We start from the raw sequence: 26345 nt of genomic DNA, 5'->3' as shown, positions 1-26345 counted from the left end.
AATTTGATAATGAATGATGAGCTGCTAAAGGCTTTCCAAGCAGCGTACTGCCAGACTAGAGCAACACCCAGATTGCTCAAAATATGTCTAATAAAATACTGTTCCAATTGATCTTTTACATTTCTCAGGTAATCAAGTAGATTTTAGACACACCGAATAAAATGAATTTCTGTGGAGATTTTCAGTACACGTTAACTTACATGAAAGAAAAATAAGCAGCATCTCTCTTGTGATTACTTCCATTCAGACCTCTAATCTTGAAGTCCTTTTTAAAAAACGTTTTTCATGGGAGAAACGGAAAAATGACTATTAGAGAAACACAGACAATGCCATCTTCCTCAATTTCCATGATGAAAAAATGGTTTCCACAGAACCAGCAGAACTGTTTGTCTAGTGGAAATAATAACAATCTATAGATGTGTTCCAATAAAACCCATGGTATCTCCCAACTCCAAAGCTGTTATGGATGAATTTTATCCCCCTACAAAATCGTATGTTAAAGTCCTAACCCTTAATTCTTCAGAATGTGACACAGCCTTTAAGGAAGTAATTAAGTTGAAATGGGGCTCTTAGTGTGAGCCCTAGTCCAATCTGGTGTCTTCATAAGAGAGATCTGGCCACACAAAGAGACTTGAGAGATACATGCTCACATAGGCAAGACCACGTAAGGACACAATGAGAAGATAGCCATCTGCAAGCCTGGAGAGAAGCCCCAGGAGAAAACGAACCGGCCACTATCTTGATTTTGGACTTCCAACCTCCAGGACTGCGAAACTGAATTTCTATTATTTAAGCCACCCACTTTCCTCAACACTGAGCAGAGAGACTGCTTGGGATTCTCTCTCAATCTCCCCTGGCCCACTCTCCTCTATTTGGGCTCGCTCTCTCTCTCTCTCTCTCTCTCTCTCTCTCTCTATCAAATAAAAAAAGAAAGAAAGAAAGAAAAAGAAAAAAAATGTAAGCCACCCAGTTTCTTTGTTATGGCAGTCCTAGCAAACTAATACAATGGCCAGGAAAATTGAAGCACTTTAGAGCAGGGTAATGTGAGGTGGAAGAGTTTTAGAAGAAAAAGTAGTTTCCTGATGCAGTGAAATTCATGCTCCGTAGTGGAAAAGCAAAGGACAGGGGAAGGAAATATATAAAAGCCCTTTCTATGACCTTCCTTTCTTGTCTGGAAGTCTGAGTAGCAGTAAGTTACTAGGTTCCTAATGGTGTGAGGTATTAAGGATGGAAAGGAGACTCGAGGTTTGGTGGGAGAGAAAAAAAGCCTGTTAATATTCTCAATTCTGATTGAAAGCACTGAAAAGTATACACATCAACATGTTAACGGAAATAGAGCCTCGGATTTAAGAAAGTTCTATCAAATAAATTTCAAGATTTATACTTCAAGTGACAATGACTTGAAATAGAGCAATCAAACATTAGAACTGGAGAAAACAATTATGTTTTGCTCTAAAGGAAAACCAAGTGCCCGTCATCCTTGTAAACACTCTACTTTTAGCTTCTTACGGGAAGAGGGTGACTGGATTAGATCTGCCAGATTGCGAAACGTAATCTTCTGTCACAGTTTTGGAATGTGAAACTTCCAACAGAACTAAAGGTAACTCTTGAGCTTGTCCAGTCACCCACCCTCACATTTTTTTTTTCATTTTCCTTTCTTTCAGTCAAGGTGGTAACTATAATCTTACTTTTAAGAAACTTTCTCCTCCTCTCTCATGGCAACTGATTCCCTGGGCCCTCTGTGACTAGCTCAGTATTAAAAGGTGAAAAACTCTCCAACCTTAATCTGTACCTCTGTCTGTGCTTCCCTCCCTTGTCTCAGTCCTTTTTCTGGAGATGGTAAAAGACATTCGATTTGCCTATTTGCTCAACACAGTATTGAAAATAAGGACTTCCTGGATGTTGGAGTGTCATAGACAAAGGAAGTCTCATGGCTAATTTTCATCTGAGGTCAGAGAAACAATGAAGCCTTCTGCAATCTCTAGCCCAGGTCCCTATAGTTCTGCTGAGGTTCAAAGATACAACAAAATAGGGGCACCTGGCTGGGTCAGTCGGTAGAGCGTAAGACTGTTGATCTCGGGGTCGTGAGTTCAAGTCCCACATTGTGGTGTAGAGCTTACCTAAAAACAACAACAAAAAGATATATACAAAATATTGCCCTACCTGCCATTGACCCTGCTCTTTGTTGTCTCCAGATATACTTTTTTCTTAAAGATTTTGCTTGGAGAATTCCTCCAGTCAAAATACTATCTGAAATATTTAAATCACTCTCAAATAAAGCTGACAAAAATGTTTAAAAAGAAATATTCAGTTCCTTGAGCTCCCCTTCTCTTTCACCACCTTGACATTTGGAAGAGTACTGGTCAATTATGTTGTAGGATGTTCTCAATACTGGTATGTCTTATGTTTTTCTCATAATCAGAACATGCTGGCAGGAATACCAAAGAAATTATGTCATGTACTTCTTTTTTTCTGTCATGTACTTCTTAGTGCATCATAGGGATTACATGAAGTTGACATCTCTTTTTGTGGGTGATCAAGGTGATGTTTACCTTGATCTCTTGATTAAGGCAGTGTCTAGAAGGTTATTTCACTATAAAATTGTAATTTTTCCTTTCATAGTTATCAAATATCATGGACAGGCACGTTGAAACCACACAGTGATCCTGGCTGTCTTCAAATTATCACCCACTAATATTAGCACCCTTTAGATGATTTTGTCTACAACAACTGTTTGCCTAATGATGACTTCCTATTTCTCTCTTCCTTCTACATTTATTAGTTGGAATTCTTAAGTAAGAAAGAGCTATTCCTTCTTTCCCACTTATTTATTTATCCCACTGTTTATTTACATCAGTGTATTTACTTGATTTTATGGGTCAAAATCTAATGTTATCATTATTTATTTTGTTTCTCAAATTGTCCCATCTTGGCTTATTAGGAACTCCTTCAGGTTACTTCTTGTGTCATTTTGATGACCCCTCACACTCTTCTGAGCAACTCCTTAATTTCTTGCACCAAAAGACTTTCCAGACTCCTCTTACACTTTCTCTGCCCTCATCCTGGATTCAACCAATCCTTGATTCCCCAAGGAGCCCTGGTTGTTTTTATTAAAGAATTACGTTTAGTAACTGAGATGTGAGCATTAAAGTGTGCTAAGTGCTACTGAGCTGTCATTGCTTCGAGGCTCTCTAAGTAAACAGAGCTAGGAATTATATGTGTGTGTGTCCACAGACCCATAGACATACACATCTATATTTCTGAATCTATCTTTGCATAAATGTGTATTAAATGTCATGAGTTTATACTGATTCCAATCTTATCCACAGGAACTGCCACCGATTGGAGGAGGCTTAGGAGAAATAACAACTAAATGCGATGCAGGATCTTGGAAAAGATCCTGGAACAGAAAAGGGATATTAATGGTAAAACTGGTGAAATTCAAATAAGGCCAATAATTTAGTCACTTGTATCATACCAATGTTAATTGGTCATTTGGAAAACTGCACTATGATCATGTAAGATGTAAATATTAAGGGAAGTTAATATGGGAAGGGTATGTAGGAACTCTGGACTATTTTTGCAATTTTCTGTAAGTCTAAATTTAGCTAAAATAAAAAGATTTTTTAAAGCCATTAAAATTTTAATATGTAATCCAGCATTTCCCAATCTTATTTGAGCACCTAATTTTATTTTTCAGGAAAATTACTAACATCCATCCAAAAGCATTATTAATTGTGCCTTGGAACACAAATTTGGCAATTCTATGAAATAACAAAACCACTATTTATATGCCACACACAGAAATTAATTTCACTGCATATTGGCTTAATGTGTTTCTGCTGTGGTTGAAGATTTCCCAAAACTATTAAGCAATCTCTGGTGAAATAGTTACTTGAGAAATCCTAAATTTCACTTAAGTTTAAATGAACACAATTATAATGCTCATGATAGAAAACTGAATAAGACTATTTTTCTATAATTTTACAAACACGTTGCATGTGGTTAGAGGTATGATAAAATTTTGCAAGCTAAGGAAATAACCACAAATGAAGGTGTTCTATTTTTAAAGAGACCAATTACGTTGAAAACAGACAAAATTTAATAGTGTTTAGCTTTCATTTTACAAAAAGCATTGCAATAATAACCCAAATATGCAGTTTCCAGATCCCATTGATGGATAGAACACACTCACCCGGTACCTTAATGAAGGGCTTCTTATGAAATAACCCTGCCGGGGAACACATTTATGAAATTGCAACTTTTTAAAAATTGATTTTACTAAACTATAAAAGCAATTTTGCTTTTCCCTTATTTCTACTATGTATTTATGGAACGTATCATTGGAATTCTTGTATCTTTTCATTTATTCAAAATACTTAACATATATATCATATACCAATTGATTTGTATATTGATTCTTTTTTGTGGCCATGTAAATCAAAATAAAATTATTGTAACACTTTGTAATGATGTATTATTATTACCTGAATCTGCCAGCAACTGTTATCTGTTTATAGCCATATAATTTAACCATTTTCTCTGGTATCTGATTTTTTCAATCTTTTTCTCTTCTGCTAACTTTTAAAATAATTTTACTGAGTTTAACAATTTTCTTATTTATTTTTATAATGCATTTCTTCCAAACAAACTTTGAAAAGGTCACTAAAACCCTATATATTTTTAGAAGAAAAATACTTTTATACCTCCTACAATTCTATTTGGCTTTCTTCTATAAAATTATTCCATGACTGAATAATATAATATATTGCTTGAGAGTAAAATGCCTCACACTGTACACATTTGAGTCATCTTTTTCAAAATATATGTAGTCCTAATCTCTGCAATACGTAAGACAGTGATTCAGAGTCCAGAAAGCTAACCATTACACCAAGGAACCCCGTGTCTTAAGACAGTGATTCAAAAGATTGGCCATGGTAAATTATATACCTTCACTGTTTATTGCTTGGAAGGACTGTGATATATAGTGTTCATTCATGTCATTCTTCGTTCAAAAAAATAAGCAAACAAAGTTTTGAACATGTTCTAATTTACATATAAAATACATGTGTGCATGGCCTGAGTCTTTTTCTTCCCCATCACAAATATGTATAAGGTTCTAGGTTTCCAGCTTTGTCTTTAAAGCAACTCTCCTGCCACCCTCAAGCTGTCTCCGACCAAATTTTAAAAATTTTTTTCAACGTTTATTTATTTTTGGAACAGAGAGAGACAGAGCATGAACGGGGGAGGGGCAGAGAGAGAGGGAGACACAGAATCGGAAACAGGCTCCAGGCTCTGAGCCATCAGCCCAGAGCCTGACGCGGGGCTCGAACTGACGGACCACGAGATCGTGACCTGGCTGAAGTCGGACGCTTAACCGACTGCGCCACCCAGGCGCCCCCGACCAAATTTTAAAAAATAGTTTTGATGCACATAAAATCTGACTCCCTTGACACAGGTGAATACAGCCAGTGAGGGAACCAAAGAGTCCCCACCTACTATGGTCTGGCATGGCTATAAGTAATCCTCAAAATAATCCTGTGAAGGGACTTCATCCAGTTTCATGGTTTTAAAGTGTCTGTATGCTGATGAAACCAAATTTTTATCATCCATGTAGAATTGTCCCTAAGCTCCACACTGTATACTGGACACAATTCAGGGAGTCTAACAAGTATCTTAAACCGATCATGTCTACAATAAAAATCCTGATCTTCCACGGTCCCCTTAATTGCGGTAAATCACAATTATACTCTTCTCAGTCCAAAACTCTGCATTCACGCTAGACTCTTCTCCTTCTGCCCCAACTCTAATCAAAAACTGTTGACAACAATGCCTTCAAAATACATCTAGAATCTCAGCACTTCTCATCACATGCTTGTGCCCTTGCCAAAACAAGGTTTAACTTCTCTGGCTTAGATTATCCGCATAATCTCTTGATTGCTTTGCTCAACCAAGAAGCCAATGAGTTTGTTCCTCTTATTATTCAGTTCCTACCACTCTTTTGCTCAGACTCTTTCAATGATTTTTTCATTTTAAAATGATAGCCACCACCCTTATAATGACCTAGAAGGCCCTTGTTTCCCTGTCAGATCTCAGCATTTACTACCTTTCTCATCCCTTGGTTATAGCTACACTGGCCTACTTGCTGTTTCCAAGAGAGGTTATATATTTAACTTATTTATTTTTGTTTACTACGTGTCTCCTCAAGTAGAATAAAAGCTTCGTGACAGCTGGAATTTTTTTGTTGGTTTCCTTGTGGAAACCACAACACCTGGAATGGTTCTGTCACACAGTAAGTAGTCAATAAATAACTGTCAAATAAATGAATAAAGTAATGGATGGGAAAATTATTAGCTCAAATTTTCCATAGAAAATGATTGAGAATTAAATGGAGTATGTAATCAGTTCCATGTTAGTTAACTCTCCCGGTTAGTGAGTCAACTGTTTCAAGCTGCCAGAACCGGGGATCTTTTATCTCTGTCACATTTCCTCCCTGAATTTATGAGCCCCATTTGCAGCATAAACACTACCAAACAGAGGGAATATTAGTTGTGACTAGGATATGCAGTTCCCAGAAAGTCCAGTTTTAGTTGTCACTTTAATGAGAAGTTTCTGATCCACGTATTTTATGATAATAATAATAACACGCTTGGGTTTGGCCCACTGATAGTTAATACGTTAAAATTCAGGTAAAAGGCCAACTATCAAGAAGTAATAATAATTAGCAACTATACTATGGATATACTTAACAATATTTTTTAATAGGGCCAAGTTTGCGTCACCACATTTTAGCTCCCCCTCTAATAGGATGCAATGACCTTCACTGTATTTCACATATAAAACTTAGGCTTTCACAACTATTTGTATTAATCAATATACCCTCAGATAAGATCCTTTGATTTATCTTTTGTTCTTGTGATATGTAACCTAATTATTTTAAAAAAGTAAACATACAAATGTAAGTAAATATGTGTGTATATATGTCTATGTACACAAAGCATATATATATATATATACACACATTTTTTTATTTAAAATTATTTACATTGCTAATAGACATAAGTAGAATCAAACTCATATCCTAATATGCAAACTATAACTGTATCTTAAAAAGTGGAAAGGCAATGGTTGGACTTCATGGAAAGCTTTAATAAATAGTCTCAGTTGGCAATACTTTGCTCCTTTGTCATTCTCCTTCTTCCTACCTAGAAGAGAATAGCCTGAACCAAAGCAGACATTTTGTGATTACGATGAGAGAATCCTGAGGATTAAGTCTACTGGCTAAAATGTTGTAATTTAAAAAAAAAATGGAAAGAACTGGGTGCACTGTTGAGTCAGATAAGCTGCTCTAGATGCTGATCCCCAGATATTTCACTTATAAAATAAAATACCACCCTTAATTTTAGCTGTTATGTAGAGCAGAACATATTTTTAGCCAGTGTAATATTCTTTATTGTGCATAAATAAAATTACTGTAAGCTACCCCTTTCCTTACCATTCTTAAGGAAGAAACGATTCTTCTCCTTACTAAGTAGAGATATTCCAGACATTCTCCAGATCCCATCCCCTACCCTCTGGTTGTATTTTCAATCTCTGTCTCCTCACTGGTACTTACCCTACTAATTAAACTTTAAAAGCAAAAAGAAAATAAACAGATAAATACACATAGATGTGCATGAAACATATTTAGAAAAAGCTGTCCTTAACATTTCTGTTCAATAGAGCTTTCATTATTTTTCTTTCTCATCTTCATGGACAAACCTAATGAAGTGGTAGCCTTCAACCAGGCTTCGCTTTCTTATCATCTCTTTGTTTGTTCATCTTTTATCAAAATGAGAAAGTCTCCACTGTCCAGAATTGTTTTGTCAGAAGTCCCCACAGACCAGTGACCTACTAAGCCCATTTGCTCAGCATCCATCCATCTTAAATCATCTATATGTTTACCATCCGGTTTGTTTTAGAAATCCTTACTCCTATTTACTCCACTGCACTATACTGTATTTGCTCCCCTTTTCTTCCACCTGTTACCTAACAGGAAAAGTTTAAGTTGTCACTTCTCCCAAATCCCCACTATTTCTACTTTTACCTGACCCCTATTTCATGGACCTGAAATAGCACTGACCCCACCTCAGGAACCAAGAGAAGCAGTAATTACCACCACTAAGTATATCTGTTTAGGAGGCAAATATATTCATATTAAACTCCTTTTTCTTCTATCAAACCACATGTTTTATAGTTCTCTACCATCTAGACACACGTCTAGAGATTTTTCTTTTCCTTTCCCTTTTCCTACATTCATATCTATTCAGTAGCCAAGTTCTGTAAATTCTAACTTTGCAGTATTTTTCTTAGCGATTCTCTCTTTCTTTCCCATTGATTATCACTGAGGCCAAAAACTCAACCTCTTCAACGGAATAATGAAATATTATTTGAATGAAAATAAATTGAAAAGAAAAGAAAAATTTCAATTTGACAAGGATGAAATATGGGTCAGATCTATCAACTGGCCTGATATCAGTGTTTCCTTGCTTAAAATCATCATGGTCGATGTCCAACAGCCTACAGTAATTTCTGTCCAAAGAATAAACTTACATTCATCTTCCTGGTAAGACTGCTGAACAAATAAAAATGTTAACTTAATCAAGAATAAGGAATACCACTGCCAACTGCACTGAACACTCAAATGCAAATGAACTGAGGGGGGAAAATAGTGAAGTGCCAAAATACAGAGGAAACTCTCAATGAATAAAACGAAACCACTTACTTGAAGTCATCTACAAGTTACTTTATGACTTATACATCAACTAGAACTGGAATGAATATATTAATATACAAGAAGAAAGAACATAAGATCGTTAAGAGTGCTAATAGCCATGGGAGCTATATTAGTCAGGGTATTGGCTAAGTTGCTGTAGAGACTCCAAAATATAAGATAGAATTTTTTTTTAATTAATATTCCTTTTCTATAAAAGTCCAGAGGTAAGCAATTCATCCTTAATATGTGACTTCCATCTTTGTCCCCATTTCCACTGGCTAGAAGAGAACTAAGAAGAAGACAAAGGTGTTTGAGTGGGTGAGTCTATCTCTAGAGCTGAATTAGGAACTCCATTATCACTGTGAACTAAGGCAGGTCTGTCATGAAAGAGCTGATCTTTGATCTCAACTCTTGATTTATCTCATTAGTTTCAGAATTCATATTTATTATTTTCTCTCAATACTATAATCTATATAACACTTTATTTAAAGATATATTTTTAAATTAGACCATTTCATGTTTTATATTTACTTCTCAGCTTGTTGGATCCTAAAGTATAAATTTCTCTTTTCACTTCTTACCAACTAATATAGTACACAACAGCTTGTGAATATCAACTATTTGTAGTCAAAATCACCATTTATTATAAAATGAAGTTTTAATAGCATAATCTCTCCTTTTTAAAGTGGAGAAATTGAGCATTAATTGTAAGCTTTGTTTTCAATTAAGGGTTTGATAATCCTTGCATAAAACATTTCTTAGACTATTCAACATTTTCCCCATTATACTACTTAATTCACCTCCCAAGTCTGTTCTCTTATTATGAATTCAGTATATTTGAACTCTCTAATTTCTGCTGATGCTTAAGGGCAAAATTTCAAACATGTTCTGTTAATAGGTGAATCTTGACTATATCTTCAGTTAATGCATAATACAAAAGACAATACAAATACTTGGTCAAACAATACATTTAATAAAATATATTAGATATGTTAAACTGAGTGATTTGTTTGGATGATTATATATGTTCAAGTGATGGTATATATCTGATTTAGGTACTTGAATTTAGAAAATACAAAAGCTCTTACTACCCAATAATCAAAGACAAATAACCCAATTTTTAAAAATTGGCAAAGGTCCTAAGTAGGCTTTTCTTCAAAGAAGATATACAAATGTCCAATAAACAGATGAAATAATGTTCAAGGTTATTAGCCATGAATGAAATTCAAATCAAAACCATAGTGAGACACTATTTTGCATCCACTAGGATGGTTATAATCAAAAATTGGACCATAACAAGTGTTGCTGAGATTGTGAAAAAAAAAAAAATTGGACCCCTGCTACCTCGCTGGTGGGAATGCAAAATGTTAAAGTCTCCTGGGAAAACATTCTGGCAGTTCCTAAACAGAGTTACCATGTAACTCTGCAGTATAAACAAAAGCAGTGAAAGTATATGTCCACATAAAAATCTTTTCATGCATGTTAAAAGCATTTTTATTTACAATGCTGGAAATAGCCCAAATATCCATCAGCTGATGAATAAAAAATAAATATGATATATCCAAATAATGAAATATTATTCAGTTGTACAAAGGAATGAAGTACTGATGCATATTACAACACAGATGAACCTTAAAAACATTATGTCAAGTGAAAGAAGCCAGTCCAAAAACACAACACAAAACAAAACAAGCAAAAAAAAACAAAGCACATATTGTATGATTCCATTTATATGCAATATGCAATGTCCACAATAGGAAAACCTATGGTGACAGGGTAGACTAATGATTGTGTGGGGATGAAAGGGTTGTGGGAAAATGTGAGTGACTACTAAAAGATAGAACATGTCTTTATGGGGTGATGAAAAGATTCAGGAGTTAGATAGCAGTGACGTTTGCAAAATTCTGTGAATACACTAAGACATTAAATCGTACATTGTAGACAGTTGAATTCTATGACGTGTGAATTATGTCTCAATAAAGTTGCTATGAAGAAAATTATGCTGGTGGACTATCGCATTTATTGTGACATAATTTTGCTGGTCAATTTTATTCATGGACAATCCTTAATTATGTGGTAACAAGGTCTTCAACAACATTCTTTTTTAATAAGACAAAATTAATTAAAGTATATTGGGAAAAGTCCTATTTTAAGGGTCATTAAAATTCTTTTTTAGCTTATATCAAGTGCATGTGTTCACTAGGGCAATAGTGTATGTGCCAATAAATAGTATTTACTGTGACTTGAACAGCGTAATTCAACCAGTCTATGAGTAATGATGTATGTTAGTGTTGATGGGCACATTTTATCCTTTCTACAACGATAAAGTGAGACTAGATATTCAGTTCTAAAGTTGTATGATTCTATGACAAAAAGGGTATGGCAAAATAATGAGCCCATGTGATGAGTTCTGTGAATGTTCCATTCATTGGTGTTAAAATAGTTTTCAGTGTTTAATTTCATCAAAATGCTGCATACTTTCTTCAAGGAAAAACAATTCATTCATGACCCTGTTGCATCTTTTCCACTGCACAAATTAAAGGCTTACAAATGCACAGAATAGAAATATTTTCATTTCGAACTTTAAGAAAATTAATCCTTGGACAATCTTACTATCTCAGTAGAGCAGAGACATAATTAGAGGTAAGAGAGTAAAATCTACCTGGACATATTGCAGGGCATTTGCTATTTCCAATTAGCAACTTACTCCACCTGGTATTAAATCCCAAAAAAGAATTTTCCTTTTTTCTTGATTTATTTGACTTGGCACTTCACTTAAATATCAATTAACTTACTAAATTTAAATAATCACAATCACAAGCACCACAGTAAAATTTTCCTATAAAATCAACATTTTGTCTAAAATACCAAATAAAGAATAGGAAAAGGTATGAAATGCAATGCAACGTTGTCTCTTCAAATAAGAGTGGGACTGTACTCACTGATTATACTTTCCTTGATCATCTGAGTCAAATACAAACTCTATCATAGAACAAATTGGTCTGATGATAATGACTCTCCATCATCTACCTCAAAATGCATATAAAAAGTGATTTCTTTTATACTACATTTGTTAGTTTTATCAAATACTTTGTTATTCTGTAATAATTATAAAAATTTAATTTTGATGTCAATTATGTACATATAGCTTTGAAATAAGAACTTACCTTAGGAATAGAAGACAAAATAGCTTTCAGATCTCATACTAATGATTCTCATCATCTCATTTCTAAAAATTTTATTTCCTAAGTATCTCAAAAATAGAAACAGTGCCCTAATCCTAGACTTAACAAATGATGTAGACACTTAGAATTTAAGATGAAACAAATTATCTCAAGATTCATTAGAAAAAAAACAGCAAATCTCTGTCAATTTTCTATGTCTTGGTCTTCCCCTTCACAGGTCTGTATTTGTCTGTCTATCCATCTATGTATCTATCCATCTGTCATATGAAGATAATTCATACAAATACAAGTGTTAGTACATATCTAGCTGTATATCTTGGCTTACTATACCTCTAAATCACATAACTACACTTATATTATTTTTTTTTTTAATTTAAAATGCATTATCTTAAAGAAAAAATATACTTACTGCCCTCTAGAGGTATGAACCAGAAGTGTAATAAGTGTAGATGTTGCTGGGCAAATACAGTTTAAAGCTAACATGGCGTATTTAAACTCTTCTTCACAAACAACATGATCTGTTTGAAATAAAATAGGTAAATAAGAATAATTTACCTTGGGATAGTAGTATTTTTAAATAATATTAAAATAAAACAATAAATAAAATTACAAAAGTTTCAACACAAAGACACTTGTCTTAGAGATGCTTTTACGTGTGCAATTTTCCCCAGGAAAAAATGTTTCAAAAGAGAGAGTACTAGATTATGAGTTAAGTGATCAAGCGGGAAGGGGATACTAACCCCAGTTCTGTCATTAGTGAAATAGGCAGCCTTTGGCAAAATGCTTACTTTTCTTATGCCTCTTCTGGACAAGCAGATGAGAGGCAGATAGATTTGAGGTACAGTCTGGAAAATAAATCTGGGACTGTATAAAGTTTCCTTTAATTCTGATAAAAATTCTATGGTAAAAATGTATTAGTATTGATTTAAAGCATTATCAATTTATCAAATTCATAGTCACACAGCACACAGAATTACTAAATGACATGGTAGATAACATATACATAACATAGGAATAGATTTTGTACAATCCAAACAACTATAATATCAAGCAATAGAGATTAATGCTAAAATAAATTTAAGTTTAATTGTACTTTGACCTCAAGACCTACGGTCATAAACTCAAAAGATGATAGGGTACAATCAGGAAACATAAAAAACAACAATTGAAGTTCAGTTACATAAAAACAATAGAGTGCCAAATATGGTGGTACATGAAAGGGTACAGGCCACATTAAGGGGGGGGGGGTACTCAGCCCACGTCCCTTACTTTCATAGAGCGAGGAAGGCTCAGATGCCAGATATGCAATTTTCCACAGAAGTCATATTTGACAGAAGTGAACAAGGTATTGTTTACTTTGGGGAAAAAACCTTCCCTTCCCAAGTAAACAATTAGAGCTGGCATTAGAAGTAAAGACAATGTGTAAAGTTCTAAGATAATAAATATTCTTAGAAAATAGTTTTAGCTAAATTAAGAAACAGAAGGTTGAATTGTAGATGAGTCAGATATCTATACAATGAACACATACCCAACACCATTGATGAAGAAACATAAAAAATTACTTGGGAAATGGTGCAGCAAATGCCCTGGACAGATAAATAATAAACTTACTCCTGGTTTCATGAGTTACCATATGAAAGAGCCCATTATTTTTTTCTTTTTCCTTCATTTCCTTATTTATTTACTTTTTCTTTTACATTTTATGGAAGAAATTGCTACAGTTACATCTCAGGATTTACTCAACATCAAAAAAAAAGAAAAATCAAGCATCTGCTAACAATGTTTCTGCCTTCTCTTTTTTCTTTACTGCTTTTACAGTGTCTATTACCCCATCAGCAAAGCGCACATTACTGGAGATAACTTTGCACATAAATACAGAGTATGTTTGGAACTGTTTCAGTAGACATAGATCTTGAACAATACAGGTTTGAATTGCACAGGTCCACTTACACAAATTTTTTTCAGTAAATATTGTACAATACTATAAATGTATTTTCTCTTACCTATGACTTTCTTAACATTTTCTTTTCACTAGCTTACTTTATTGTAATTATATAGTACATAATGCACATAACATACAAAATATGCATTAATCAACTATTTATGTTATTGGTAAGGCTTCTGGCCAATGGTAGGCTATTAAAGTTTTGGAGGAATCAAAAGTTGACTGTACAGGGCAGGGCCAGGCATGTGGCGGGGGAGGGGAGAGGGCAGTAAGGGGTTGCTGCAACAACACCCATGTTGTTCAAGGGGCAAAACTGTATACTAAATTATCTAGGAACACAAATACTGTGTAAATTAGGAGAAAATATATTTTATTCTGTTTGGCATTGTATGTCATTTATACAAATTTAAGATGTTTAATTACTAATATTAGCAATGTCAGTAGCTGGCACATACTTAATGGTGCAAGTATCTCTCCTTTCCATTGTGCTTTCTTGAGTATTCATACCTGCACATTTACGTATTGAAATACATTATTATTCCCCTTTGTTTCTCCTTCAAATTATGATTAATATATTTATTATTTTAAATGTGTTTACATAGATACTTATATTTACTCTGAATTTCATTCCAGGGTAGTAAAGAAAGTGTTACAAAATATTTACTGTATAAAGGAGGCACTGGTTGAAATGCCATTGGTTGAAAACCACTTAGACAAATGAGTTAATATATAATTATCATGGGATTCCTTGTTAGATAAAAATAAAAAGTCAGTATTCTTTTCATAAAACAGAAATTGATTTAGTCAATATGGCTGATCAACACAGGGAAATATGATAGAATATTCAACTAGGTATATTCTTTTGCATAAATTACAGAAAACTGAAGCCCACTCTGTAAAACAGAAGTGAATATATCTTTAGACCTCTCCTCTTAAGTTCAAATATATGACTCCTTCTGAGACATTTTTAAAATACTAATCACTGTCCCCTAACCTGAACTGAGAAACTGATTCTTTCCTGCTACTTTGACCCTCATTTCCCAATGTCATACGACAGCCAAGGTTTACTGATATCACTAAAGCCGTCTCTATCCATTCCATTCTCCTGACTTGCTACAGGCTTCCAATCCTTATCCATAATTCTTAAGGGCCAGATATCCACTCTTAGAATTATTTTTTTTATTTTATTATTATTTTTTAGATTTTAGAAAGGCAATGTGCCTCATCTACCTTACCTAATGTAATACATCTAGGAAGCAACCTATGCTTTAAAATATTATTTCTGCAGTTAAATGTGTCAACACCTATACTAGTGGAAAAAATAAAATTCAGTGTTGGAATTGCCACCATATAATTTCAGGTCAGGTCAGATCTCACTAACAACAGAAATGCTTTTTTTCCCCCTGATATTTTCTGGATTTTAGAACTACACTAAGGGATCCTGAATCATTATTTAAACACTGATTATCTTTCACCTAGACAAATGCAACAATAACTTCTTAATTGCTCTTCTTGTCTTCCAACACTTCAGCATTCTACCTATTACCCTTGTAAAACTGTGCTGTCCAATGAGAATTGCCACTGCCACATATGGGTATGTAAATTTAAATAAATTAGAACAAAATACAAACAGAAGTTCAGTTTCTCCATCTTACTAGCCATATTTCAATAGCAATAACTTGCTCAATAACATCTATGGCTACTTCCTACAGTATCAGACATTGCAAATACAGAACATTTCCATTATCACCAATGACTGGATAGGGCTGTTTGATTAGCCAATGGTTTAATGACCATTCTTGAATCCTAACACTTATAGGATATATTTCAAATTCTTTAAAATGACATCATAGAGTGCCAGAATTTGGGTAATCTTACTAACATACTATACCATCTTTTTATGACCCTTCTCTGTCTCATTGTTGCTAAAACTGGTCATCTATAATAACAGGAAAGAAGGAAGGTCATATGTGTGTACATACAGGTAAGTAGGTAGATGTGTAGGTGGAAGTTTACGAAAATTTTGTTTTTCTTCTTACGTTTCTATTTTCTTGGTGGAATAGGTGGAAATGATGATTCAGTAAGAGGATAGAAGTGAAAGAAGAAAATACAGCATAGTTGTTTAAGAAATCAGGGATGATCAATGTAAAGTGGGAATAGTCTGCAGATTGTCTTTCGTTTATTTTGTTTCCTCTGGCCACATTCAAATGTGTGGAAGTAAACACCGTCTTCTGTCAAAAAGAATTCACCACCGTTAACTTCTGACAAACAAGTCTAACTTATGTACAGAAGTTCAATGAACAGAGAATGAATTATAATAATGGATTATAATGGTGTGCTATGGAATTCATACAGGTTAAGAACAGAAGGCAGGATCTGCAGTTGTAACTAATAGTAAACATTTGGTAGAAACAATGAATGTCATTCCCATTGTAGTGAAGAGTTAGCTGGAGTTCCCGATTAGAGGATGTGAACTGGAATGATAAGTGGCAGCGGTCAAAGAAGAGAGATGGGGGGGGGGGCATCACATTAACAGGTAATAACATGATCTGTAGAGTGTGTTTCTGGATGTGGATGCTGAGTTAGGATGGTGAACAAGAACATATATAATAGGGAAATTATAGGTACACAAGTCTAGGGCATTGAGAGAATCACTTTCATGGCTACCAGTATCATTGAATATTATGACCAAGCAGTTTGGAAAAGAATGAGAGTGAACATGGAGAATGAGCGTTTTTGAGCTCAATTGTTTTATCAGCTACTAGTATTTCCTTTTTGGGATATTTCAAGTCACAAACTGCCAGTTTTTATCAAATAATTTTATAATTACAAATGTAAGACAAAGTTATATAAAATGTAAGTACTATTGAAATGTATAAGGTAGAATTATGCCTGTAACAGAAGTGCTACTTTTCCTTATTATCCATTTTCCACTCTATCTGCAGAAACAACATATCTATGGAAACATGTCTAGAAACATGTTTGGAAAGGATAAGAACACTAATGAGTGGTGGTAGCACTTTGCTGACTTTAGTCACATATAGAAAGATGACCTCAGGTAAGAACTGATCACTTTGCAAGCAGAGAGAAAAAGGAATAAAGCTCTCTTAAGTAGGGCACTGTTTGCTTAAAGCCAGAAAGCCAAATCAAGAGTCCAAGAATCTGGACAGTTGCAGAACCAAAAAGTGAATTGCACCCTAAATAGCAAATGATACTCTTCCAGCATCTTCATCAGAGGCCTTCCATTAACATTTCTCCCAAACCAATAAAACCAGACCTGTGGCAAGAATCAGATTAAAGTGCAGCCTTCTCACTCAAACTTATTGTTTCAAGTGATGCCAAAGTAGCTGCCATTATAATCAGAAAGGAGACATGAACAGGACAACAAAAGCCAGTATAAGTCAGGTTTAAGAGAGTTCTTGGAGAAGAACTTTGAAAACAATTACTGACACAGGGAAAGGAATGAAAGAAATCTGCTCCAATTTGAACTTCCTCTAAGGCCACAGAGAATAGAACAGTGCACAAGGAGACATGGTTATGAATAGACAAAAGAGTTATTCTCTAAGAGCAGAATGAGTATCTGATAAGGAATTTACTGCAAGGTCTCTGCCATTCATGTCCCACAGGATTTCATCATTGCTATGGGCCAATAACTGTTGTGTGTCTCTGGTTCTTTTTTCCAAACACGAATATTTTATTACAATTATCTTGTTTCACTATTTTATATTCATATGGGATTGGGGTGGAGGCAGCTAACTAATTTATTCGTGTGCGTGTTAATGGATGAGTATCTTAATGTAAAGGGAAATATCGTACACAAATGCTTAGATGAATAACGATTTGAACTGTGGCTGCAACTGCTGTCACCCATATTCATTCTCTCCTTCTTCCTTTCAGTAATAGAAGTTGTTATTTCCTCTCACTCATCCCCAAATTTTAGCTGGGTGCATGGCTGCCCAGGTAAAAATTACATTGTCCAGCTTCCCATTCGTTAGATATGGTCACATGACTAAGTTTGTCCAAATTCTGTATTGTTTTTTTGTGGGCAAAACCACTTTTCCTAAACTCCTTCCTTCTTGTTGGTGAGACCACATATATGGCAAAAGCCCAGTTTTGATTATGTAGACAGAGATAACTCCTTAGCAATGATAAAATCTGTCCATTTTTCTTTATGGCTTCTCGTTTCCCTCCCTTGCTGAAGAAAGCATTTCCTCTTTCAAAATTACGTGCATCTCATATATTCTCAACCTTTTGAAGTTTCTGTGTATTTACTTTAGACCTTTCTTGTCCGTGGCTTGCTGTTAAAGCATAAGCACATGAGATCAAGTGGTGTCACCACCACTAAGTGGGCCAAGCCATGGGCAAACACTGATCCCTCTGAGCCTAATCTGCTTTATTTTTAAATGTGAATAATAATGGAATATGCCTCATAGAATTGTTTTTAAGTTCATTTATTTATTTTGAGAGAGAAAGAGAGAGAGAGAGAGAGAGAGCACAGGCAGGATGGAGAGAGAGGTAAAGAGGGAGAATCCCAAGCAGATTGAGCACTGCCAGCGCAGAGCCTGACATGGGGCTCGAACCCACAAACTGCGAAATCATGACCTGAGCTGAAAACAAGAATTGGACACTTAACTGAATGAACCACTCAGGCACCCCTCATATTTTCTGAGAAGAAAAGTAAACAATGACTATGAAATGCTGATCTAAATTCTAAACAAGTACTATGTATCATTGCAATCATGCATATTAAAAACAAAGATTTCAATAAACTGTCTTGAAATAATGCCAATAATATATTTAAAAAATTTAAGTAGCCAAACAATATAACATAAATTTATTGTTATAGAATTAAAACATGATCCTAGTCTTATAAAAATGCTGACTTCTGCATGTATGTTCATATGTTCACATATATGTCTGAATAAACACAAAAAATTGTAAGAACAGGAACCAAACTGTTAATACTAACTACCTCAAGGAGTGGGAAAGTTTTCAAGGACTATCATTTTTAAAATAAGATTATGTGAAATGTTTGGTTTCTTTTTTATTGTGATGTTTATTATTTTAAAAAATTCAAAGGCTTTTAGATAAGCCATTATAATTAAATATACAAATTAATAGATACATATGAAGCAAATCTATTTTCAAGTCCCTTTTACTTTATGGCAAATAAAATTGTTAATTACATTTTAACAAGTCAGAATCTTTTTTTAAAAGTCTGCCTCAGTATTTTCTGAGCTCTTGTATGATTTAAAATACTAGAAGCTTCTTCCATGCAGTTGCTAGGTAACAGGTCTTTGGAAAGCAGTAACAACAGTGGAAAGTGCACTAAACCAAGGCAGGGTTGTGATTTACAGAAATCAAATATCCTTTGGAAAAGAGCTTTAAAACAGAAACACAAAACAGGATAAACTTGAAAAATTGAATGTTATTTGCTTTTATTTTAAGGGGAAAAGTTTATTGCATGGACTGAACAAATTGTGTTATAAAAAACTCTCACATATCCTTTGCTTATTATACTGTTTATAAGCATGAGTGGGTCGATTGCTATGAAAATTGCTTTTTCTTCTTAGAAGAGAATGGATAATCTCTAACAATTGAGCTTTATTTTGATTTTGTCACTTTAATCAATAAAATAACCAATTGATGAATGTGTGTGTGTGTGCACATATATATGTACACACATGCATGAGCACACATCAGAGACTTTTGCCAATTCCAGGATTGTGAGCCATGCAACCACTAACTGGCTAAGAATAGATTTAAGTAAACCTTTAAAAGTCATTTAGTTTTACAAGATCTAAATATAAGAATGCATATTAAATATATAGGATTCAACTCCATCTGAGATTGGCAATATTCTATAAAACAGATTTATTTCACCTCAATAATAAAGAGTATAAAAAGCTTGCCTGATTTTCTTATTGCTTGAATCCCTGCATTATTTCAATGCTGCAATTTTAAAGTATCATACTAATTAAATGCTCAAAAGGAGAATCAAGTTTCCTGTACTCTAGTGCAAAAGTTTAATTCTATTAACCTCTCTTTCTTTTACACATGTCAGAAAACAGAAGTTAATCGTTTTTGAAAAATTATTGTCCTCAGAATCCTTATTTCTTTATGTTCTAGCCAAAAGTATTCTTTCCTCACTAGCTCATGATAGTTATTGATGTCATGAGGGTTAATGATATAGTCATTTAATCATCTTAATAGTAATAACAATACCAACCAGCATTTCAGTTTTTATGTACATATGTATGTGTTTATATATGTGTGTATGTGTATATATTTTACTAAACCTCACAAAAGCTCTATAATGTATATTGTGTTAAACCATTTTCAGATAAAGAATCAGATGTTCAGAGGTAAAATAACTTGCCTAAACTCATTATTAATTTAAATTCAAACTACCTATGAAAACTCCACAAAAATTATACAACTCTAAAATTCATTTACCGAACACATTAAAATAAGTGATATATTCAAGTGGTTTTTCCTTCTCCTGAACTCACATTAAAGATTGCTGCTTGCTATCAGAGGGACAAATGGCTCAAACAGCCACTAAATTAAACTGATGACTGAAAAAAATACAACCACCATGTTCCTCGAAACCCACCATTTCATGAAGGAGTTTGGAAGGAATGAAGTCAAATTTGACCTTGAAAACAATTTCACCACTTCGTAATTACACACACTAAAATCACAGCTGGACTAAAATGATTTGAGTCACTGATACAAAGGGATTTTGAAAGATCTCTATATTCATTAGTAGCAAATATACCTTTATACTGTGATAACTGTTACAATAAATGAATGAATGAATGAATGAATGAATGCAGGTGCTATAAAGGGATACAAAAGGACACCTTTCCTGCCCTGGGGCAAATCAACAAAAGCATCCCCAAGGAAGTGATGTTTAAACTAAGATTTTGGGGCATCCAACTCTTGCTTTCAGCTCAGGTCATGATCTCACCGTTTGTGAGTTCAAGCCCCACCATCGGGCTTTGCACTGATAGAGTGCGGTCTACTTCAGATTCTCTCTCTTTCCCTCTCTCCCCTCCTCTCCCCTGCTGACTCTCTCTCAAAAATAACAAATAAATAAACTTTAAAGAATTTAAAAAATAAACTAAGATTTTAAGGGTAAATTAAGAATAAATTAGTTGAATGGTGAAGAAAGTGGACAGAGGTAATTTTCTCAAAAATAAAATCAGAGGTAGGAGAATAAACTTTTATGGAAACTAAATTAACAAAAAATGAGAAAGGTCTAAGGATTAAGGAGAGAAAATATTACAAGGTTGCTGACAGACTATGAGACAATGAGATCCAGCATACAGATTAAAGGGAAGTGTATTGTAATAGAAGGAAAGCAGGGAGTAATAAGTGAAAATGAAGTAACATTTGGAAGATATGGTAGCAAAAACTTCAGGAAATTTCCACTTATTGTTTTCAGAAAACTAGGAAAAATGAGATAAAGTTGAAATTGTAACTGCAAGAGCAAAAGAGTGTTTTGATAAGAAAAAATTCCACTCTGTTAAGATGGCTTCTGAGCTGCCCAAATGAGTTTACGAGGACATGAATCTGACCCTCTAAGTGATTTTTTTTTCCCCAGCGGTGCTCAGCCAAGGAGCAGGAAAAAAAGGATCCACCTATGTAGGATCTTGTTGTGTGTATGCTTTCTTTTCAAAAATAAAGGAAATTACTATAGTGATATGAGTTTGGTTGAAATGACAGCCCACAGAGCTCAGGTTGTTTAAAGAGGGCAGAAGAGAAGAAAGGAAAGAGAGGCCCATGAAGAATCCAGATTGATGATGCATTAGAACAATGCTCCTCAGCTATTTGTGATGAAGAACCAGTATTTTTTTTCTTCTTCATTTCCAACCCATTGCAGACACCATCCATGTCTATTGTGCATGGCTGATATAGAACTCATGCCATGTGTCACTCACCTATGATTCTGATGTGAGTCTATTCACTTTCCAAAGAGATAACACATTGATTATGCCCTTGGATGTCACAGTGATGTCAAATTGCTATCAAAGTTTCTAAATGCTTACTCTCAATTGATGTACTTGTAGCCCAGCAAAAGTCTGTAGACTAAAACTTGTCATTGGACTACACTTTGAATAGCACTGCACTAAAAGTCATAATGAGGCAGAAGGAGTGTGTTTAGATAGTAATGGATGGTTGAATAAGCAAAATTGAAACACAGAAGATTGAGGCTGGGTATTGTGAGATTTGAATTGTGTAAATAAGACTGGAAGTATTTGCGATGATGTCAAGTCCAGGTAAATACTCCATTACATACCTCTTTCACTCTAACTCTCAAGGAATTCTTGCCAATTAAACGGAAAATGGATCTTCTGAATCAAGATTAAATTCTATGAAGATTAAATATAATATCTTAGCACTTGTAAAAGTGCATGATAAAGTAGAAAAATGTTACAAATGTTGTCCTGTACTCTATTTAAAGATCATTAGATTTGGAGTCACAAAATACAAGTCTGAATCCCATGCCTTTAAGCATGTAGTCTTTAGGCAACTATGCTTAGTAACATATTAGACAAATAGGTATAGTTATTTACATCTACCTTATAAAAATATAAATTTCAGATTGAACTAACATAGGACACCATGCAGTAAATTATAAATTTCTATACCAAGTAAATATTTTTGTTTTAGAAAAATGGAGAATAAATAGAAATATGAGCTTATATGAGTGTACACCTTTCCTTTAACAATACAAGAAGATGCTATGATTTATCTGATCCTCCCAGGCAAATGACAACCCATAGCCATATTTATAGTTGTCATGTGTAATCTGTGACAGCTGTTTTTGCTAGTGTCATTACTCTGGACAAAATTTCAGAAGAAGCTCTCACTTCATCACTTATATTAGGCATTTAATACATACTTATTGGCTATTGCCCGCCTTTTGGCAGTCTCCCATAATAACCAAATCTTTCCCTTTTCCTCCAAAATGTTTGTATCAAATGACAAATGATAGATAGGTAGATGATATATAGAAGATAGATAGATGATAGATAGGAGATAGATAGATAGATAGATAGATAGATGGATGATAGGTGATAGATTAGATAGAGAGATAGATGATAGATATGAGGGGGGAGAGATGACGATAGATGATGCTAGATCGATCGCTAGTCGTCTAGCTATAGCTCGATCGCTCCGCTCGATCGCTCGCTGATAGGGGCTCGCTTCCTCGAGCGCTCGCGCGCTCTGGGGGGGCGCGCTGCTGCTCGATGACGCTGCTAGATATACGTATACTCGCTCGCTAGATAGATAGATAGATCGAAGATAGATAGTTGCTACTGTCAACTAGATGGTCATCTACATCTCACAAAGTAAAGCAAAGGACAAAGATTGAAATTTGAGTTTTACTGGGGGCATATGTAACTTAAAAGGAATTCCTCAATGCAAAAGTGAGGTTGATTTCATGGGTAATTGAGCCAAATGTTTTGTCTAGCTGAGTCCTTCCCTACTTGGCCTCAATATCACCAAAATTCCACCAAACAGCCCCACAATTCTTCAATATAATATTCAAATCAACGGATTCCAAGAAATAAAGTAAATTGGACATTTTAGTCATTCACTCTCCACACACTCTTTTTGACCTTAAGGGACAATTCTAGAGGCTGCTACAAATTCTGTCTAAAAGGAAGTAACTTCTGGAAAGTACACTGATTTGAACTATTAAATGATGAATCTATGGACAATCTAGAGGCAAAAATCACAAAAGTGCCAAAAAGAGATAAAACTTTTGTTAGTTAAAAGCACCATAAACATAATCCAAAGACAACTTGAAAACTGAAAAAAACAATGCAATTTTTAAAAAATCAAAGTGTTCATAACTTAAGAGTATGAAAAACCTCTATAATTCACTAAGAAAAATAGTCACCTCTATAGAAAGTAAGAGTTCGGGGCTATATTTTACACATGAATGAACACACAAATTAAATGGACAATAGATACATGTGAATGAACAGCTCTGTCAGTAATCAATAATTGAAAATTAAAATGAACTATTAACAGCAATCACATATCTCTCAATAGCACACATTTTGGAGACAGAGAACATGGATTAAAGGCTTAGTTCCACCACTTAGTATAATGGCTTCATCAGCACTTTACTTAATATCTTTGTGTCTCAATTTCCTCATCTGTAAAACAAGAATACTACTGTTCCTTTAACAACATGAGGGTTAGGTGCACCAACCTCTGCATAAATGGAAAATCCACGTGTAATATCTGACTACCCTAAAACTTAACTACCAATAGTCTACCATTGACTAGAAGCTTTACCAATAGCATCCAGTGGATTAACACAGAAATTGTATAATATACGTATTATATACTGTATTCGTATAATAAAGTAAGCTAGAGAAAAGAAAATGTTATTGAGAAAATGATAAGGAAAATATAATTATAGTACTGTCCTATATTTATTGGACAAAAAAATACACATATAAGTGGACCCATGCAGCTCAAATTCGTGTTGTTCGAGAGTGAACTATACCAATAAAATCTACTTATGGTAGCAAGCCTCCTGGACAGCCACTAGTGGTTCTCCCATCCTGGTATTCACAGAATAGGGCTGATCTGTGTAACCAATAGGATATCGTGGAAATAACAGTGTGGGATAGCCAGAGCTATGTCATAAAAGATATTGTGGCTTCTGCCTTGCTGCCTTTAGGTCAATGTTTTCTGGGAGAAGTCAGCTGCCACAATCGTAAGGACACTCAAGTAGCCCCAAGAAAAAGTCCAAGAAGTAAAGAACTGAGGCCTCCTGCAACAGCCAGCACTAACTTCCCAGTAAGTGAGTACTGGCACTTGTGAGTAAAGAGTGAACCACACCGGAAACAGATCTCCCAGTGCAGGTCCAGCCTTCAGTAACTGTAGTTCCAACTGACATCTTCATTGCAACATCATAAATACCCTGATTATTACTTCTCTCAAATTCTTGACCCACAGAAACTGTGAAATAATAAATGTTTATTGTTTATACCACAGAATTTTGTGCTTGTTACACAGCAATAGATAACTAACATATTACTTTATAATATAAGGTTGTGATGAAAACTAATTGACTTCATCTACAAAAAGTGTTTTAGAACAGTAGTCCTTGCACATAATAAGCATTATATAAATGTTGGCTGCCAATATTAGTGTAACTATAATAATAATAAGATAACTCTTAATATTATTTTTCCTTTGCCCAAGGGCCAAGAGTTAAAAGGAATATTGCTTACTTTTGCAAAAGTAAGTTATACATTTCTGAAGAGCAAATTGGCACTGCATATTAACAATCATAAAAGGACACATACTATTCACCTTAGAAATTACACTAGATAATCATCTTAAGCTTATCGCCCACGTCCAGGAAAACTTCTCTTATGGTAACTGAGGATGTATTATTTTATTTATTTACTTATTATTTTAGTTCTTGACAAAAGTGAGTCTTAGTATGCTGAAAAACAAAGAATATTGAATACACACTCCAAGGAGGAGCTAATTCATCAAAATTACTAATCTACAATTTCAACAGACCACACATTTCTTTTCTTATTTTCAAACACATAAACTTCCAAAAATTGTTGGAAATAACTTATCTAAGCTCATGACATTCACCTTGGTGATTTTTAAAAACAGCTATCACTTTTAATTTTGCTTATTTTTCATCCTTCATTGGAAGCTAAGTTAACATTCTCAATAAGGAAGTAGGTACTGACTGATCATCAGTTTTGTCTCTATGAATATACGGCTACAGAATAGCTTGATGGCTTAAATGAGAACTTGGCACCAATGAAAGTTATTATTATATTAAAATATTACATGGCATTTGTCATGGGTTATAAAATATAACAATATGCTGATTTCACAGATTCATAAATTTATATACATTATCTTTTACCTACCTAATAATGATATTTTAGTTCACATTAACAAATTATTATAGTCTATACAAACATAATTTTTATAGCTGTAATTAAGTGAATAACATGTTCCCTGCTTAGATATAACGATTTATAAATTTTTCATGGCATTAATTATACTTAATAATTTGGACCTTGTGTGAAAAAAATGTAAAATATAAAATCTATAAACAAATTAAAAAACAACATTATCAGCAAAATCACCTTCTAGCTAATAATATGTTTCTATATAAAATGAAATAAAATTCATTATACATGAATTATATTAATAAAATTGTTACCTTACTTTAAGTAATTCCATATCTTACTTATTTCATTTGTATTGCCTCTCATTTTAATATAATCTAATAATGACTTTTGGTTGGAAAATACATATACACACACATCCATGTATCTTGTGTATCTATTCTCATATGGCTAGACATTGTTGTTTCCTTCTACATTTATCCTTATAATAAAATTTAATAAATGTCCTTCTACTTAAATGTTGTATGCAACTCATTCTACTT

The 26345-nt window shown here is 34.1% G+C and overlaps 1 protein-coding gene across 1 annotated transcript in view; it reads right to left on the bottom strand.

Annotated features, from left to right (window-relative positions):
• Window positions 1-26345, bottom strand: part of KCNT2 (potassium sodium-activated channel subfamily T member 2) — a 198164-nt gene that overhangs the window by 122140 nt on the left and 49679 nt on the right. Inside the window, exon 7 of the mRNA XM_032591711.1 lies at window positions 12350-12458. Coding sequence (XP_032447602.1) covers window positions 12350-12458 — 109 coding nt within the window. The remainder of the gene's footprint in view (window positions 1-12349; window positions 12459-26345) is intronic.

This window comes from Lynx canadensis, chromosome F1 (genome assembly GCF_007474595.2).
Source record: "Lynx canadensis isolate LIC74 chromosome F1, mLynCan4.pri.v2, whole genome shotgun sequence".
NCBI classification, from domain to species: domain Eukaryota; kingdom Metazoa; phylum Chordata; class Mammalia; order Carnivora; family Felidae; genus Lynx; species Lynx canadensis.
This window is presented reverse-complemented; position numbering and strand designations above follow the sequence as displayed.